The sequence below is a fragment of the Centroberyx affinis genome, unplaced genomic scaffold, assembly GCF_046629955.1.
Source record: "Centroberyx affinis isolate AG114_WGS23_722 - 3 ecotype Tasmania unplaced genomic scaffold, CSIRO-AGI_Caff_v1 ptg003958l_1, whole genome shotgun sequence".
Classification (NCBI taxonomy): Eukaryota; Metazoa; Chordata; class Actinopteri; order Beryciformes; family Berycidae; genus Centroberyx; species Centroberyx affinis.
In genome coordinates, this window is record NW_027281780.1 from 115,500 (window position 1) to 134,674 (window position 19,175).

At 41.0% G+C, this 19,175-nt stretch overlaps 1 protein-coding gene across 1 annotated transcript in view; it reads left to right on the plus strand.

Moving 5' to 3' along the window:
- Nucleotides 1-1,566: 1,566 nt before the first annotated feature.
- LOC139663223 (RNA-binding Raly-like protein) overlaps nucleotides 1,567-19,175 on the plus strand; it is a 43,600-nt gene continuing 25,991 nt past the window's right edge. The window contains exon 1 of the mRNA XM_071541838.1: nucleotides 1,567-1,822. Within this exon, the coding sequence (XP_071397939.1) occupies nucleotides 1,567-1,822 (256 nt within the window). The remainder of the gene's footprint in view (nucleotides 1,823-19,175) is intronic.

Below are 19,175 nucleotides of genomic sequence, written 5' to 3' on the forward strand. Positions count from 1 at the left end.
AACCCATTACAGAATAGCACTTCACAATAAAGCTATGTAATGTAATTGTGGTGATACTGAGGCCATAGAGCGCGCTTGTATGGGCTGTAAGGATCTACAATCCCTCACAATGGCAAGTTAACTTGGATAAAGGATAATGAATTCCTGTAAAAACAAAAAGCAGTCGTCTGTGAGAGAATGTGTACATGTGCGTGCATGTGTGTCTGTGTGTGTGTGTGTGTGTGTGTGTGCGCGTGCAGCATTCCAACAACATCAGTGTTACCTTGGTTACTAATCCTATTTACCAAGGATTGGATCCATTATTCAGATTCTTCGTCTCAAAGCTGAATAGTTGTTATCACCGTGTGTCAGGGACGGAGACGCATAGACAAATATTGAATATTCAGTGTTTTCTTCACAATATTCCACAGTGTTTAATGCACTAAGTGTAATCCATTTTGGAATATAAACTATAATGAAAACCTGGAACTCTACACCTATAACAATGAAATGATGTGCTTGCAGATTTTTTTTTATCAATGGGAAAATATGTGAGGATCCTTCTCTACATCTGCCTTTTAAACGACTATCTCAGGAAAAAAAAAAAAAGGTTTAGGAATTAACTATACCACACGGTCTGTTTGCCAATAGTAACACATACACCCTTATCAGAAAGAGAAAGATTATACTCAATTTAAAATTAAACACTCAATTTAAAATTCACAGAAGGATCAGTTATCGTGAAGTAGTAGTGAAGCATCCATCCATCCATCTATCCATCTATCCATCTATCTATCTATCCAATTGATGATATCACTACAATCACATACAAATTACATATGCCAAAACTTGTATTATTCTATCGTACGCCTCTGTCTGCGCCAAACATCATTTCCCTGATCCTGCAGCCAATCATCTTTCACAACAGATAAGATTTAGGGTAGGAAAAGGTCACTTAGAAATGATTGCAGAGGAAGCATACAAAAGCTGAGGCTAATTTACACTGATATCTTGACAACACAAAAAGTCTGAATAAACTGTAACATGAATTACAGCCTACGAATTCTGTGATCAGTGAAATGGCACACAAAGCATTAGGGATGCAACAATATGGCTATTGAGATAGCAAAGCTTCTCCGTCACATGCTGACAGCTACTGTATTTAGTTGCTCACAAAAGCAGAGGAGGCGGCTGCAAAAATTACATAGCTCTCTCCAGTCCTGCCAGTGAGCCATCCAGTGGTAGCATGTCACCCGTGCCAAATTGTGGCTTGGATAAGCCTATGGATGTAATGGCCACTTGACCGTGGCAGATAAGTTAAAACCTCCAAACTTTAATATGCGTCAGTGAAAGCCCAAATGTGTAATCGCATTTTAAATGGATGTTTTTAGACTTACAATCCTATCCCAAAAGCAAACTAAGGTACTAACCCTGTATTTCCTCTAGGAGCAGAATTAGCTGGAGTTGGCCTGGCCAAAGACTCTAAAGCCCTGTACCCACCCACCCCTCCGCCCCCCCACCCACCCCCTCCATCCCTCCCTCCCTCCCTCCCCTCTGTCTGTGTCCCAGGAGGGCAACTGGTGGAGAATGACTGGTAAGACTCAGACCAGCAACGTGACCAACAAGAATGACCCGCGCTCCCTCAACTCCAGAGTCTTTATCGGCAACCTCAACACAGCCATCGTCAAGAAGACCGACATAGAGGTCATCTTCGCCAAGTACGGGAAGATAGTGGGTTGCTCCGTGCACAAGGGTTACGCCTTCGTACAGTACATCAGCGAGAGGAACGCCCGCGCCGCTGTGGCGGGAGAGAACGCACGCGTCATCGCCGGACAGCCTCTAGGTGAGTCTTCCTCTTTCTTTTCTTTCTCTTGTGTTGTGTGAGGCGTTTCAATTACTTGCACTCCAGATGTCATTAAGATCTCATGAGGGGCCAGTGTGGTGCTGTAGCAGAGATACAGTCATACTTTAACCTCTGTACTTCAAAAACTTTCCACTTGAAATATAGAATGTTTTGTTCAAGCCTGTTCTTTGCTAGAGGAATGGATTGTCTCTCTTGGGAACATATCATGCCCTGGGCATCTCTCAGACTTTTAGTTTAGAGCCTCCCTTGGCTCTTAAATGCTGAAGTGTCTGTGTTTGTTGTCATGCTGTTTGGGAAAAATTCCCCGCTGAATCCATTAACTGATCCACTACTGAATGTAAGCACAGTTTGATTTTAACATTTACCAGACAGCAACTTGCTAAAGTATGTCAAAGTTCTTGTAACGCGCTACTCTGTGTAACAGCAAAGCAGAATATGTTAATGGTAGCATGGGATGCGGCTACAGTATGCTGTGCAAGGGCTTATTTTATACTGTGCATTCGCTTTGTAATGGATGTTTTTGTGAATGTTGAATGCGCAATGTGTTCTTCACATTTATTTTTTGCCCATTGCTGGGATGGAAAATATTTATAGACCATCTGGAGATATGATTCACAAGGTACCTGCCTGGATAATTTCAGGAAATTTAGAAAAGTACTGTACAGTTTTCATAAGAATATCTTGAGAAAATCACCTGCTTTTAGGAGGTTTTAGGAGCGGTAGAGCAGAATACAAATCTGCCCTTCCTCTGACCCTTGAATTTTGAATGTACAATTAGTTGTGTTTGTGAATAGCATCATTTTGAGCCTCACCTTGTTAAGACATCGTCACGCCTCCATCGGAAATTGCATCTGTACAGCAGAGATTCACATTCTAACTCGCTATCCTCTAGACATCACTGCTTTAATAAGTAGGTACTTAGCCTTAAAATGATCATGTCTTCATGTTTAATGAAGGCGTACTACTGAGTATAGGCAAGAGGCTTTGATTCAAACCAGGCTTTGAATTTTGTTTGGTGTTTCAGGGCTAAGAAACATGAGTGTGAGCCAGAGAGCGGAGTGTGCAGACATCTCCGGGTTGCAGTATAAAAAAAAATCAATGTGCGATGATCAAAGGGAGTGCTTCATGATGAAAATATTATAATGCGATACTTTATTGATCCCTGTCTTTTAACGCAGGGCCTTTGTACCCAGGTCCTCCAGTTGAAAGACGGTCTGCAAGATGGTCTTTCTAACCATTAGGCCACTCTGCCACTCCATTATGTCTTCAGATGTGTCCAATGGTGAAACAAAGAAAATGTTATATAAGATAATCAATGGGGATGGGACGATACGCTTATCTCACGATACGATTCGATGCGTGGCATGGGGTTCACGGTTCAATACAACTACGATATGATGACAACAAAGTCTGACTGTGCAGAATTTTGTTTATTTCTGAGCCACAAATCCTTCTAGCAATGGCACTGGCTTGCTAGAATGTAAACAACAATTTAGAAATGTCATTACAAAGTACAAATAATATAATTTCCATGGAGAGCTTGTGAAATTGTGATGGGCAAGCCGTCTCATTTGTGATTACTACAGCAGGATAAAATATAGCTAATATCACAATTCATCTTTCTGCCCCACAATACGTATTGTCACATTTTTGTAGTCCGATGTATTGAATTTCGATGTATCATCCTATCCCTAATAATCAACACACTTGCTGTAAATAATCTCAATTTAAAGGCAAATAATATTCTCCACACTGTTAACTCCAATGCTAATGAATTTCAGCTGTGAGTAACATCAGCTGTGTGCAGTATGAAAAAGGAATACTTAATGACAGCAGGTACAGAGCAAAAGAAACGATTTTCCTGTCTCCTCTGCGTCAACAAGGCAGGTTATCTGTGTTCCCTGTTTCTAGACTGCATTTATCACCTGTAACATCAAACCAATAGTCTTACTCGACTGTTCCAACCTCTTCCAAAATCCATCTGGTCCCTGAGTGGCCCGAGTGGTTTCTTCATTTGTTTTCCTGTTGTTCAGCTGATGCTGTGAGTGTTTATGAGGGCCTTTCTGTCTGGACAGGTGTTGAATGTGAGCGCTGCACACAGATAACACAGGACTTTTTCTATTGTAGCTACTGAAACCTGAGATGAAAATTTTGCTGTCCCAGTATTTTAAAAAAGTATGTAGATAGTAATATACACTACCAGTCAAAGGCTGGGACACACCTGATTGAATGTACTATGTTTTTCATTATCTCAAAGTCATTTTGATCTAAAGGCTTATGCTGAAATGCTTAAAATTGTTTTTTTTAGACAAATATAAATAGTGAAGTTGATGTCTATGTATGAATTTCTTTCCAAAGCCTTTGGCTTTCGATTAAGGCAAAGGGCGGCTACTTTAAATAATCTAAAATATAAGATAGTTTTGATTTGTTTAACACTTTTTTTGGTCACTGCATAATTCCTTTTGTGGCATTTCATAGCTTTGATGTATTTACTGTTATTCTAAAATGTGAAAAATAGTAAAAAAAAATAAAGACAAATGTGTGTGTCCAAACTTTTGACTGGCAGTGAATAACAAGCCTATTTTATAATAGTAATGACTAGATGATGTTATTCTAGTACTTGATTTTTGCTCATCACAACTTGCACCTCTATCTTGCGACAAATAGGTCAAGACAGAGAAAGCGTAAAGCAAGCAGTGATGAACTCTAATTGCTGATTAATGATGGTTAAGGTGTTTTAGCGCTTTAAGTCTTCCATTAATATGGTATTCTGCATCATGCATGCTTTAATCAGTGAAAGAGACAAACACACCAGCTGATAAAATCCGGTCAGAACCATGACCATCTCCACTCAGAGCCAACACCATCACCAAGCACTCCACCATATCCATAATGATAGTTATAGTGATTTATTTGCGAGTTCCCTGCAAATCATCCGACGCTCTTCTTGCGCACGCCGTGTGTGATTGCTTGTTTTTGGTTGAGAAAGCAAACATAATCGAAAGTATTTTCATTACTCCAGAGTTCATTTCAAACCAACCTTGCTGCGAGGCAATTCTGTTCTCGCGGTTATCACTCAATCTACAAGTCATGTGGCGGGAGCATTACTGGGAAATACATCCTTAATTGGCAATTAAGGGGCACCCTCTATCTCATCCTCACAAGCTGATATTTTTTTTTTATTTTTTATGAAGATGGTGAAGAAACGATTCAGGCACATAATGATTTGGAGTTGAGGAATGACCTCCACAAAGGATCTGTCTTCCTGTTCTATAAACTTTCATTAAACTGTTATTACCTGCAAGTTGTTTATGCCTCAAGCCCTCAGATGACACCTGTAGGTGAGCTAATACTGCCTTGTTATTGAAGAAATTGCATTCAAATGTGCCAATTCTCCAGCCGCTATTGACCATGTTTGTGGAGATTATCCACCACTCACATAAAGGGAAACAGAAAATGTGGAGAAGCTTTTCCTGATGCCAGTGGACAGTGGAATAATCACATCACACTGCGACTGCACAGACCCACTACTACTCCAACCAACTGGTGATGACTAATCTCTGCACTCGATGATACGTAAAAGTGTCAAAGGTCATAGCCTGTCACCACTGCAGAAGATGAGTCTCTCACTTAGTGTGTGTGTGTGTGTGTGTGTGTGTGTGATGTGCATGCATATGGATGAAATACAGCTGATGAATGAGGGCATAAATACTGTAAAAACACAGCTGGCATGTACACAGAGGCGTCCCACCCTTCTCTGCTGAGTGAAAAATGGATGCTCCATTACTCTATCAAACATGAATAGGAGTTCATGAGATCACATCTAGGATTCGTGAACGGGCGTGCGCCGCCCCGGTTATTAAATAGCGGTACATGCAATGCCATTCTGAATGGGGCAAGAGCTGTATCTCCGCGCAATTCAGAGTTGTGAGCGTGCTCTCAAAGAAAAATTATTCTAAAAGCGCTTCACATGAACACGCCTGTCAAATATTGAGGCTTGCAGAGCAAACATGAAGAATCTTTTCTTTTTTCTCCTTTTTTTTTGGATCTTTTGTGTGCAGAGTACAAGAAGTACAGTTGAAGTTCATTTGAAGTTTATTTGAAGTTTATGTGAAGTTCATTTGAAGTTTATTTGAAGTTTATTTGAAGTCTGCATGATTACTGCTTCAAACACGTCTCTCCTTATCAGCATTTACAAGGCCTTCATTTGTTTCTGATTGAGAAAAATGCATAAAAACTGACCACCCAAGTTTAGTTTTCTAAAAAAAAAAATCACAATAAATCAAATAAATGGCATAGGAGAGTATTATGGCTATCTGAGGTCAGTTACTCTGTGCTGGCAGAAGGTACATTAGGTGCAAATGTCTCACTCATGTCACTGAGTGTTTCCTTCCCTCTGGCTAAGAGCTGACTGGGGAAATTCCCCACTGGTGACATGATGATGGCTGGTGTCCATGACACTCAGATGCATCTGAGCAGTTGCCTTAGCTCACCCACAGAGATCTATCTGCTGCATCTCTATGCTCTCACCCTTCACTGGGCTCAGTGGGCTGCCATGGAGACAAAGAGCAACAGACTTTTTGCCCTGAGCCGTCCCAGCATGCATTGAGCCTCCACATCATGTTGGTGCTAAGATGACGGTCCAAATCCGTTTAGCACACCAAGAGAATAGTTTATGATTGTTTAATAATCAAGCATTTCCTGAATGGTTTGATGTATTTGAACTAGAGGCTTTGTGATACATATTACTCTTGCCCTGCATGTGGTAAGGTGCATATCTATTTTTCTTGTTTTTCTTGTGTTTGTTTCAACTGTGTCCTGATGGGGCTCAGTGTGCTGGTGTGTGTCTGCCTGGAGGCAGGAGACATGTGTGATTGGCAGGTGGCGATTGAAGCTCTGATGGAAAGGCCACTGAAAAAAAAAAATAACACAACATGTTTTTGTTAGAGAGGCCATATATGAAGAAAGCCTCTGTGCTGCTTGAGAGAGACATTGAGAGAAGTGGAGAGGCAGAGAGAGAGAAGTAGGAAGGCAGAGAAAGAGGTTAAGAGAGAGAGAGAGCTAGAGAGAGAGAGAGAAGCAGCAACATCTCTGGAGAGTCCGTCCGGTAGCAAACATGTCTGATAATCTCCCCTCTGTTGACTCCTGTTGTGAGTTACCCGACCCTCCCAGAAGACATCTGCATTGCCTTCCACCTGGAAGTTTCATGGTGAAGGTCCATCACATTACAATATTAATGACCACAGTGAAGGATAATGTGTGATGGATCACCAATCATACTGCCTCCAAATGGCATTGGCAAGAGTTAGGCACATAAATAACAAAGTGATTTAGATGCAAAATCCATCCTAAGCGGATTACAAAGGCAGCGGCACTGCAATCAATCGTCATTTTGGGCCAACATGATGCATAGCAAGCAGCACAGGACACAGAAAATAAACTATACCGTGAAGAAGGAGAGGGATCAAGTAGAGAGGTAGAAACAGAGAGGGAATGGATAGGGGGTGCTACTTATAGTGTGTCCATAATTATACTCATATTCTTAAAGGAAAAATCCACCCTAAAATACTTTAACACTGTTTAAGAAACAGCTATTGGCGATGTACCGTGCATTTATGTGCCCATTTTGTTGTTTGGTGGTGTATTTTTCGCATTTCCGTCAATAACTGGCCAAATGTAGATGATGTCATGTCATGTCGAGATATTTTGAGCGCAGCTACAATGGAGATTAAGAGCAGAAAAATGTATATTGCTCTCCAGCGACATGTATAACCCACAGCTGAATGATAAGAAGTTGACGCCTGTTCTCTGGGGGTTGTTGAAGGGCATTCTGGGAAATGTAGTAAGTCACTAACTGAGGTAGAAGTAGCTGAGGCAGGTTGGGGGAAAGTGAGCACACCAAAAAAAGTAAAAATTACAATTCTTCATCACAAAATATCTCCTGGAACACATTGAACACCACAGATTAACGATATCTAGTGTAATAGAATCTCAGGATGGACTTTCCTTTAATGTCAGCCCAAACCAATTCTCTACCATCTTCCGCCTGGCTGCTGACTTTCTAATTCTCCCTATCATAGTCATCATTAGTATTCAGAGGCTCGTTTTTCACATTTGAATTTGCATAGATAATTCAAGCTATACAATAACTGTAGCTCGGTAACTTTCTTCTGAATGCCAGGTTCATGAGCGTGAAACAACCGTGAGCGAGAGAGGCCTTATGGGTATTGCAGTATGGAACTAGAGGAACTAGATGGGCCAATCCTTCCTGATCCACTGGACTGAGCTTTGCCAGGACTAACCCCATAAGGCCCCCTCTGTGTCTTTCATGTCCCCGTCTTTGGTTCTGAGGCTTTGACACTGCTCAGTGTGTCGGAGCATGTGTGTGTGTGTGTGTGTGTGTGTGTGTGTGTGTGTAAGTGGGGTGTTTGGGTGTGTGTGTGTGCTATGTGTGTTTGCAGATGGCAACGTGTGTATGGGAAGTGTGGAAGCAGGGAGGGGGCGGGGGCGGGGTGAGAAAACATAAAAGAGGAATCAGGGGCTTCTGCTCTGCTCAGAAAAAGAGGATTTTAAAGAGAGTGAAGACACTTCACATGAATGGTAATGTCAAAACAATCTCTCTCTCTCTCACTCTCTCTCTCTCCCCCTCTCTCTCTCTCTCCCCCTCTCCTCTCTGTGTCTCCTTCTCTTTCTCCTCTTCTCCATATCTCTCCTTGTCCTTGTGGGTGATTAGAATGCACCCTGGTTGTCCGTCTCCTCCCTCATTAATCACACTCTGAGAGACTGGGCTGGACGTTGAATGCACAGTTGGCCTGACCCAGCACTCAACAAAAGCATCTGTAACACCAGGTACAGACGCAGCACACAGCCTCACAGTCACACAATAACAGAGAGAATGTATCCAAGACAAGGATTCATCTTGGCTGTAATGTGTATGGGAATATAAGAATGCGTTTCTTTTGTGGAAACAAGAAGCTGCAAGTTTAAAGATTGTGAGTGTGCACTTAATATGACATTAATGAAACCACCCAGGAAAGCAAGGGAAGATCATTTCTCTGTCTCTCTCTCTGTCTCTCTGTCTCCCTCTCTTTCACACACACACACACACACACTCACAAAAGCCTCAGTGGGGCAGGAGCCATAGTGTGGACAAAGTGAGATGGATTACTGTGTGGATTTTGGCAGGGAAAACTGCAGCTAATTCTGTGATTAGAAACCCGGGTTCAGGAGGCAGAGAAACACTGAGCTGTGAATCAGAGTCGGAGCACAGGGCTCAGTGGGCTTCGCCAAGCTGCGTGTGTGTGTGTGTGTGTGACGTAAGTGTGTGTGTGTGGGTGTGTGGACGGATGGGTGGACGTGTGGGTACATATGCCCATGTGTGCAAGACTGAACGCGTGCTCATTTGAGTGCATGCGCATGCAGTGTCTGCGGCTGTGTATACTTGTGTTCAATTATCTCTGTGTCATTATTAATATGACCTATGTAATTCATTCTCATGCAAAGTTTGGTTTTCCATCACCTTCCCCCAAGAGATGAGCAGCCCAGCTAATATATAGTTTATTACAACAATCACAATCATGGTGCATGGTGGGCAGGCTGGAGGGTCACAGGTTTGATCCCAACAACAGCCACTGTGTCAAAACAAAACACTGAAACCCTTCCTGCTCCCTCATTAGAAGTGGCTCCGCAGCACCTGCTACATGCCTAAAATAAAAAATGTAAATGGGTTATCCAGTTGAAAACAGAGTTAACATGTAGTAGGCTGAAAGATTACTATAATGAATCAATCATAAGCAGCGTTGTGGGCTATACTGTGTTGTTTGTAATGCGTTAGAGTAATCAGATTACTTGATGTGGTAACTACTAACTTAATGTATTAGTTTTTCAATCTACTAAAAGACTACTAATGTATTAGTAGTCTTTGTATAAGTAGTTTTTCAATCTGTTATTGGTTTCTTTCATATTGGTTCATTATTATTTGCAAATGTAAACAAAACAGTAGAAAAAAAGTTAAAATCCCACAGAATCTTGTGCAGACAACAAGCTGCTAATTAAAAATGTGATCTAAGTATGCTTGATGTAAATGAGATTGGCCTACTGTTTTAAAAATAGAGTGATAGTCTTACCTTTTTAAGGAGCCCGGGGGTGGCCATTGGGAGAAAAATAATTTATGTCGTGGTCACAATTTACGGTAACGTGCGCACGAGATACAATTCGTTCCTTCGATCTGAGCCCTCGTTTTGGTTTATTTGTGCGCATGAGATACAATTTGTTCCCTCGATTTCCTCTTTACGTGAGCACAAATTGCCAAAACGTGTCCTCGAAATAGTGATATCATGCTCTCGATATATAATACATGCGCTCTTCACAAGCTTATAAAGAGTCAGTGCACATATTGGTGGTTATGTTTAAATGTGGTGCTGTCCTGGGTGTGTTGCAGCCACTTGATTGTGTTTACATGGCCTGAAGGTTAAGTGGCTAAATATGTTGCAATATTTGGGGGATATGCCTATTCAGTGTAAACAGACAATGGATATAAATATACCAAATCCTTACTAGGCCTATCTGCAATAACTAAAAGGTTCCTTTTAAGTTGCATTTTTTCCTAAACTACACAGTTTAACGAAATCGAGGGAACAAATTGTATCTTGTGCGCACAAATGAATTAAAACGTGCACGTTACAGTAAATCATGGACTCAATATAACTTTTTTTCTCTCCCAATAGCCACTCCCGGGCTCTGTACATTTTAAAACAACGATCGACAACACACTTGGCAGCACAAGTCATATTGCTACAGCATGTTTTTGAGGTGGGTAAGTTTCCTAACTTCCCATAACTTTGTAATGAAACTAATTACTCAAGATAAGTAATGAAGTGCTTTTAAAAGGACCTTTCCCCAACACTGGTCATAAGAGGTATTGAAGCATATAACCTCAGTGCTGACATGATTCAGGCCATTATACAGGAAGAATCTTCACGTCTTCCTATCTTCCAGCTGACCAGCCAGCCACCACAAAATCTGAAGCTACAGTTCTTCCCTTCAGCTGGCCGAGGATCTCTAAAGCTCTAGTTCTTTCCTCTAGCTGACAGCAGTAAGTAAACAGAGCGATGGAAGCCCACTCAGAGATGAGCGGTGGCGACAGTGAGAAACACAGGATTAGCTTCAAGCCTAACAAGGCCATCCTGCTTAAGATGTGTTCATTAATATTACATCCATCTGGAGAGAAAGGCAGAGAGAGAGACAGAGACAGAGGGAGAGTGGCCATGGACCACGCAAGAATGGAGCTGCCATAGTTGTTTCCCATACATAATCAAAGATGCGTGTTTACCATTGAGAGCTAGAGTTCACATTTGGGTCACGTTGTTTACATGTTAAATATTAGAGATGGAAACAGGTTTGAATGAATGCAACATTACAGCGGACATATATAATGAATGTCCAGACCCATTTTGTTGAAGTCTTTGTTGGTGTTCGACTCAAAATCTGAACTTTTATAAAAATGTAAAAATACTTACCAGCAGTGGACAGGAATGGAAACTGATACTGTATACTGTGTGTGTATGTTGGTGCAGTGCTTGTTACGAGGAGACAACATACTTGGAACAGGCACATTAACTAAAGAGGCTTGTTTTCCCACTCACTTAAACTGTAGGAGTCTTGGAGATGTGTATCAGGAGTAATGAGCCTTTTCCCTAGGATTAGTGTTCTTACAGATGCTCTACTGTTGGTGCACATACTGAGAGATAATTCTTCAACAGAGAATTGTGTGTGTGTGTGTGTGTGTGTGTGTGTGTGTGTGTGTGTGTGTGTGCGTGCGTGTGTGTGTGTGTGTGTGTGTGTGTGTTTGAGTATGCTTGAAAGAGTGTGTGTGTGCACACTGCAAAAAATTACAAGATGTCCATTGATTTTAACTTGTTTCCAGACCTATCAAGCGCATTTTGTGATAGTTTTAGTCAAATTATCTCACTGCACTGACAGATAATCATGCTGGTTTTCAATACATCTCACTTGATACATGCCAATAATATGACTTCTTTCAAGAAATCATCATAAAATAATGAAGATGAGTAGTTTATATTCTGGTTTTCATGGCAGTCATGTGCCGAATAACTCCCATGTTAAAACTAAGCGGAATATGGCTTTAATATTGTCAGTTTTTCACAGTGCATCCATTGCTTGTGCCAGGCGTGCAGCCGAGCGACAATGGCATAGCAGAGACCCACTGCAGTGTGACCTTTAAACGGAGCATCAGCTAACAGCTGAACAGACAGACCTTCATAACAGACCTGATATAGACCCCTGGAATGGAAAAGCTGCCCTTTAACACTCCATAATAATTGATCCGCCCAGCCGCGTCCGTCGCTTAATCCGCGCCGTAATCGTCGATACGAGCCTCAGACTGTACGACAAAGACGTATCCGGGCGGTAAAGGTGACATATTGTGTGAGTAATGGTTCGTGACTTGTGATTACACATGCAGTGATAATTGCTGTGACCCTGGAGGGTTTCTGTGTACCCGCGCTCAGAGGTTCTCTGCAGCATAACCCCTCTGACTCCCCCGCTTAGTGGCTGAATTAAGAATCACTTTGACAGTCTCTCTGGGGACTTCACCCCCAGAATGAAGATGGACACTATAAACAAAATAACATTAAAAAAAACAGCCCATAAGCTCGCCCCGAGCAATCTCTTGTTCTCTCATGTGTTTACTTTTTCTCTCGCGTTTCCTTATTTGACTTCTCTCTCTCACTCTCTCTCTCTCTCTCTTACACACATGTTTTTTTTTCTCTCCCCTCTGTCTCCTTCCTCTCTCTCACGCTAGTTTGGGCTCTGTATACCCACCCTTCCTCATTCCTCTTACTCATATGGCCTTCCTCGCCAAACACAATTAGTTGTAAAAGCTAAGGGGTTGTGAATCACCGCGTCCAGTTGTTAGCGTTGAATCCTGACTCACATCTGGAGGAACAGCAACCCAGCCTTGGGCTCCACTGTCCAGGGAAAGGTCGCGCGAAGCATGATGGCGGTTAACTACCTCGAGTTTATTGTAGTCAACACTTCACATAAGGCGCAGCCCCCGCGTAACCTCTCTGACACCATCCAGACACAGTTTACAGTCGGGCCCTAACCGTCCCAAGGTACTCTGAGGCTGTTTAGAGCACTGGTGCATGACAAAACTAGCTGCTTGGCCTTGCTAGACCTCGAGCCTGTGGTGTGTTTCCAGTGTATGCATGGTGCGGCAGAGTGGAAGAGTGGTTAAAGGGATCATCCCGTAATTGAGCAGGCACATGTGTGTTGCTAGCAAAGGATTTATCACCAACCATGTGTCTTGTTGAATATACACTGAACAATCAAAACATGGGGTTTCTTCCTGATATTGAGTTGCAGCAACTTTTGCACAATCCACATCTCAATTGTCTCCTTCTGTAGCTCGTCTGCTTCCATTCATCTGCATATCCTTCTTTGTGACTGGTGTAGATATAATGAGGAAAATCAATAAGGGATAATGGTTTTTACATGGAGTCACCTCATCAGTGTACTTCATGAATTATATATAAGTGTAATATAAGTGTCCCTAATATTTTGTACCTTCAGTTTATATTTGACACTTAACTAGCTGCTCACTGACTGAAATTCACTTTGGATAAGAGTCAAAGAGAAATGTTTAAACAAAAGGCACACGCCAAACTGACAGCATGAAAGACCGAAAGTTTATTACAACTGGAAGACGAGAGGAAACAAAACACACAGGTGTCTGCTCAGTGTCTCATAGGGTAAAGTGAGCTGAGACAGCCGAGCTTCATACACACAGGAAGGGGTCGCCCTCAATAGAGAACAGCTGGTTTGAGGCGCCTTCCTAACCTTGGCCACTCCTTGTGGGTTTTTCACACACATCCGCATCAGCCTATAAACCTTGGTTCAAAAGTAAGAAGTGGTAAACAAAAAAACTAATGATTATGGAAGGTAATATAAATAAAGAAAGATCATTGGTACACAAGAATAGCTAAGAATGAATACAAGAAATTTCCATATGCTCACACAAAATGACTAAAATGTAAATGTAATGCATGTGGTGGAGGATGGACAAGTTTGTTTTGGTTGTGGTTGTCATGACGAGCATTAGATTCAATTTGCTGTTCATATTGTTTTGGGTTTTTCATAATACAATATGATTCAAAACAGGGTATTTGTGTACTAATCTAGTCCTTGATATGTAGGCATGCTGCATAGCAATAATACACATGTAATATTAGTACCCTGGAGTTAATACACTGTACGCCGTCTTAGTTTGCAGGTTACAGTATGTGGATACGCCTAAGTGGGCCATTGCAACTGATGAGTACTAGGAACTAGAGTGCTTGAGTTGTAAAGTGTGTCACCGTTTCTCTGCAGCCTACCTGTGTGACAGAATTATTAATGAGCTGTGTCTGTATTTATGCTCCTCATCTAACAGGGGAAGATGGGCTGCCTTTATTACTTTGAGATGTGGGAGCCGCCCTGTCAGATGAAATTTGGGCCTCGGCTCAGACGGGCACTTGTTACAACAAAAGGGGAAATTCATCAAATGTTAATTTGGTTTGAAATGATGGGTCAAGACAGTGTCAGTCACATCTTCTCATATATGGAGTAAATGGGGATCATGAAATCGGAACTGCGTGTCAGAGAGATCCTTCAGTCTGCGGTCACTGAGCTCCCCACTGTGGTGCTTGGTGGTTATTACCGCTTGTGGCTGACATTACCAAAATGCATTAAATTGCAATTATATGTCATGCATTCACGTCGACTCTAACATTGTGCCTGTGTTTCGTGCCTTTCCGTAAAAAACACCATTATTGTCATTTCCAGGTCTTATTGTAATTGATTTCAGTTCCTCAAAAGGCCTGCTGGCTGTTGAGAGGAAAAAAAGACGTGTGAATGTGCTCATGTGTGATCCTCTCAAACCGTGGGCAGGTCTGGATTTTGGTGCAATAGGATTTGACACACATAACAACACACAGGGCTTGGAGCCAGAAGGGGCATAATTGGCATTTTGGGCAAAAAAGAGATCTATACATCAAGTAAAAGCTCTTGGGGTGATATACTGTATATAGTAGTGTAAATATCTCTTTATATGTGCATTTATATGATGTCATTATCATTATCAAAAGATATTTACGGCAGTTGATCGAAGTTAGATCCACTTGAAAAGCTTTCGATGTAGTGTTTCTGTGAGTCGTTCTACCTTCACAATCTCTAAATGTAAAAACTTGTACAGTATGTGTGCATGTGTGTATATGTGTATGGAATGTGTGTATGTACCCATTTGTGTATTTGTATGTGTATATGTATTTCTATGTCTATGTCTGTATCAATGTATGTCTGTGTTCATCTGTGTGTATCTATGCATTTGTGCATGTACATGTGTGTGTGTTTATATAGTAATACTACTAGTACTCCTACTACTAGTAATAACAGCAATACTATATACAAAAGAATAACTAATTTGTATAAATATTTCATTATCTCTTATTATTACAGTATTATTATTGCAACTTTATTAATATAGCACTTTAAAAAAAATAAAAAGTGCTTTAACAATATAAACAAACATAGTCATAACTCACTTCATGTCTATGTATATGTCTATGTCTATGTGTGGGTGTGTTTGCGTGCGTGCGTGCTTGCGTATGTGTGTGTGTGTGTGTGTGTGTGTGTGTGTTTGTATATGCGTATAGGTGCCTAGGATGTGTGTTTAGAGTGTGTTTTGTGGCTGTTCTCATACAGTATTTGCTATTCCTCTAATGTAGGTTTTATGTGAGCCTATTAACTCTGTATATGAACCCATCAAAATGTATTGCACATATACAATAATAATGTCTTAGTACTTAATGAAAAGTTCCCTAATAATCTAATTACAAAGTATAGAAACATCAAATCAGTACTTAGATAACACAGACTTCTGTAGCTGTGATGTCATTATTTTCATAGCTGTGTTGTGTGCAGCTGCAATGTGACTCTCAGTTGGATCCCTATTACTTTAATTCAAATAATAATAGTGGGGATGCGCATGAGAAATGTCAGAAAGATTTTTGAACTAAACCCAGCAGGATGGCAGCTCAGCAGTGAGAGCAGATGTTTTGGCAACAGCGCCACCACTCAATCCCCCGGACTATAACTCACAGTCACAGAACCAGAGCATCTCTTAGACGACTCTCCATTTTTAATCTGCCAGTCGGAGCCTCAGTAGTATCCCTTGTCTTATCTAGTCCTTCATTTACAAATGAAGCTGACAATCTGCCATTTATCATCCTCGGTGCATTAATCACACACTGGTACACTGCAAAAAATCTCCATCTTACAGTAACAAGCCATTTGGTCTACTATTGAGTCCTAAAATCTGCCAGTGGGGTTTGATCATCTCACTTGTTTCCAATGCAAATCAAGATGTTTCAAGAATTTTGTAGCATCATTTTCTTGATACCAGTGCAGGGGTCTGTCTTATTCTGATTTGTTTCAAGATACTGACACTCATTTCTGGAAAATTCCTGAAACAAGTGAAGCTGCATTGGAAACAAGTGGAGTTATCTCACCTCACTGGCAGAATTTTTCTCTTGGTTTAACAAACATAAGATTTGAAGGCCGAATATGAGACTGAATGACTCGTTAAGATGGATGTTTTTGTTTTTTTTGCAGTGTAACTAATTCTTTGAGAATGCCACTTTCCAGCAAATGGCAGCCTTGTTATCCTTAGATACAGTGGAGAAGATGAATGGAAGTTTGATCACGTTTCATAGGGGAAACAGAGTTAGAAATGAAGTGAAATGTATCGCCCTTGCCTCTTTTTTCGCTCAGTTAAAATCGTTTCATGGGTGATGCCTCGGCCATTTGTGGCTCCATTACATCCAGGAGACATTATGGTGTGTATCAGGTTTTTCTAACCCCTGCTGCCCTGTGTGGTTTGTATTATCTCTGCTGGCTGGATGAATGACTGTGGCACTGATGGCGTCTGAGCCGAGATTCGACAGTCTTTAATGCCCGTATGAATAGCAATTGTGAATATTTCGACATTTGAATATTTCTTAATGTGATTCTTTGCACTCTACTGACCCGACAGATGGAGAGAGAGGAGGAAGAGAGTGAAAGAGACACAGACAAAGGAGAGAGAGAGAGATTTGTAGTGAGAAAAAGAGGAGAGACTAAGTGAGTAGGAGAGGAGAAGAGAGAGAGAGAGAGAGAAAAGGAAATGAAGGGAAAGGCGGGAAGCAAGAGAGAGGGATTAAAATAAATTAAAATAAATAAACTTGAGTGAAAGTAGGCTGGATAAATGTAAATCATGTGTACTGTATGAACAGATTAATCTATGTACGATTAAATGAACGTACATTAGAAGATGGGTGAAAAGTCTTTTGTTGCAGGGACTGGGGAATAATCCCTCAAGTTAGTAAAACAGATGAAGTAAAACGAAGTGTGCGTGTGTGTGTGTGGTGCATGCGTGTGTGTGTGTGTGTGTGTGCGTGCGTGTATTTGTTTGTTTGTTTGTTTGATGGGGATTTGTTGAGCTAGAGGGGATGATCAAGGATTTTTCCAATATTTTTTTTCCCAGATTTGCTTCAGTTGCCAGTAATTGAAGAGTTTCTTTCCAAAATGTGATTTCTGCTACTTCAAAAAGTGATGTTTACCTTGAAATAAACAACTGTTGGCATGAAAATCAAATTCACTATAGAGTGTCACTACAGAAGTTATTAGCAAACTAAAGACCTTTGCTTCCAAAATAAGAATCACATCAAACTTATATAGTCAGTTGCATTTTTGAAATATTGAACACTGAGCCTAATGAACCTTTTTTTAGTTCCAAAATGAATATGTTGCATTTTCAAATCAAACTCTTCAACTGGAAGCAGCCATTGCTGTCATGCTGTTTACTCTCCACTAGAGTGTGCAATTCGCCTTCTCAGGTCTGGGTTGCAAATCAACTCTGATTGCATTTGAACCAGAAAAAAAAAATGCTGTTTTTGAAAACCTATTGAGAACTATCCTTCAGTCGTCCCTCTCTGAGGAAATACTCGTGTGTTATTAGCTGTGTCTACGTGGGATGGGAATGTCTTTACTGTTCTAGATCCTGTTAGTTTTGAAGTATTCTCAGATGCTCACAGCACTTTTGTTGTTCATCCTCACAGTATAAAGTCCCCTTTTGAGTAGAGTGTCTCTTTTAGTGTTCAAGGCTAATCTGCATGTGTAAACTTGAGGAATGAAAATGGGAAATACATGAAATTAAGCGTGCATATTATATACACTGCAAAAAACGTACATTTTAACAAGTCATTTAGTCTCATATTCAGCCTTCGAATCGTATTTTTCTTAAACCAAGAGAAAAATTCTGCCAGCGGGGTGAGATAACTCCACCTGTTTCCAATGCAGTTTCACTTGTGTCAGCAATCTTCTAGAAATGAGGGTCAATATCTTGAAGCAAGTCAGAATAAGGCAGATCACTGCACTACTATCAAGAAAATGACACTTGATTCTACAAAATTCTTGAAACAAGTTGATTTGCAGGGGAAACAAGTGAAATTATCTAACGCCATTGGCAGATTTGTTCAGTTATTTATTTATTTTTTTTAAATGATGGTGTTAGGACTCAGTAACAGACTAAATGACTTGTTAAGATGGATTTGTTTGTAGTGTATGTGTGTGGTTTGTAGCATGGTGTGTGTGTATGGTGGGGTGCATTAGAGATGATTTTGGCAGTGTTGAGAAACCGACGCATTTAAACGTACATCTAGTGTGGAAATAGAGTTCAGAATAGACCAACCTTGGAGTCTGAGGTGGTCATTTTCATCTCTACCATGTTTTATGTTGTTTCAAGTCCTTGAACTTGACAACGGTTTTCCTGAATTGGATTGAATCAGAGCGAATGGGTCTTGCAGGGCCTTGTATGTGCAGTGTAAGCAATGAGGGATGATTTGCTGTCACAGACTACTAAGCAGTGTGGGAGTTGACACGCTAGATACGTTTGCAATTACTCAGTGCCAAAAGCGGTGCCTGTCTAATGAGCTAAGAGAGGCTGTAAGTCATAGGCCAATGAGATTTGATGGCTTGAGCAGATTTAAATCCATCATGTAGAAAATCTACCCCCCGGGCATCTACTGCATCCTTCCATCTCAGCTACAAATGAGGGTCATTTGTTAACAGGCAGTGTATTTCAAATGCCAGCAAAGATTGTCTGAGAATGCCAAGCACTTTGGATTAGGTTGATGCATGTACATCTTCTGGGTGCAGTCTGACTGCGCTCCATTTCTTAAAGAGGTAATGATGTGCTTAGTGCTTTAAAGACTTCAAAAGGTTCATAGGGAGCTAG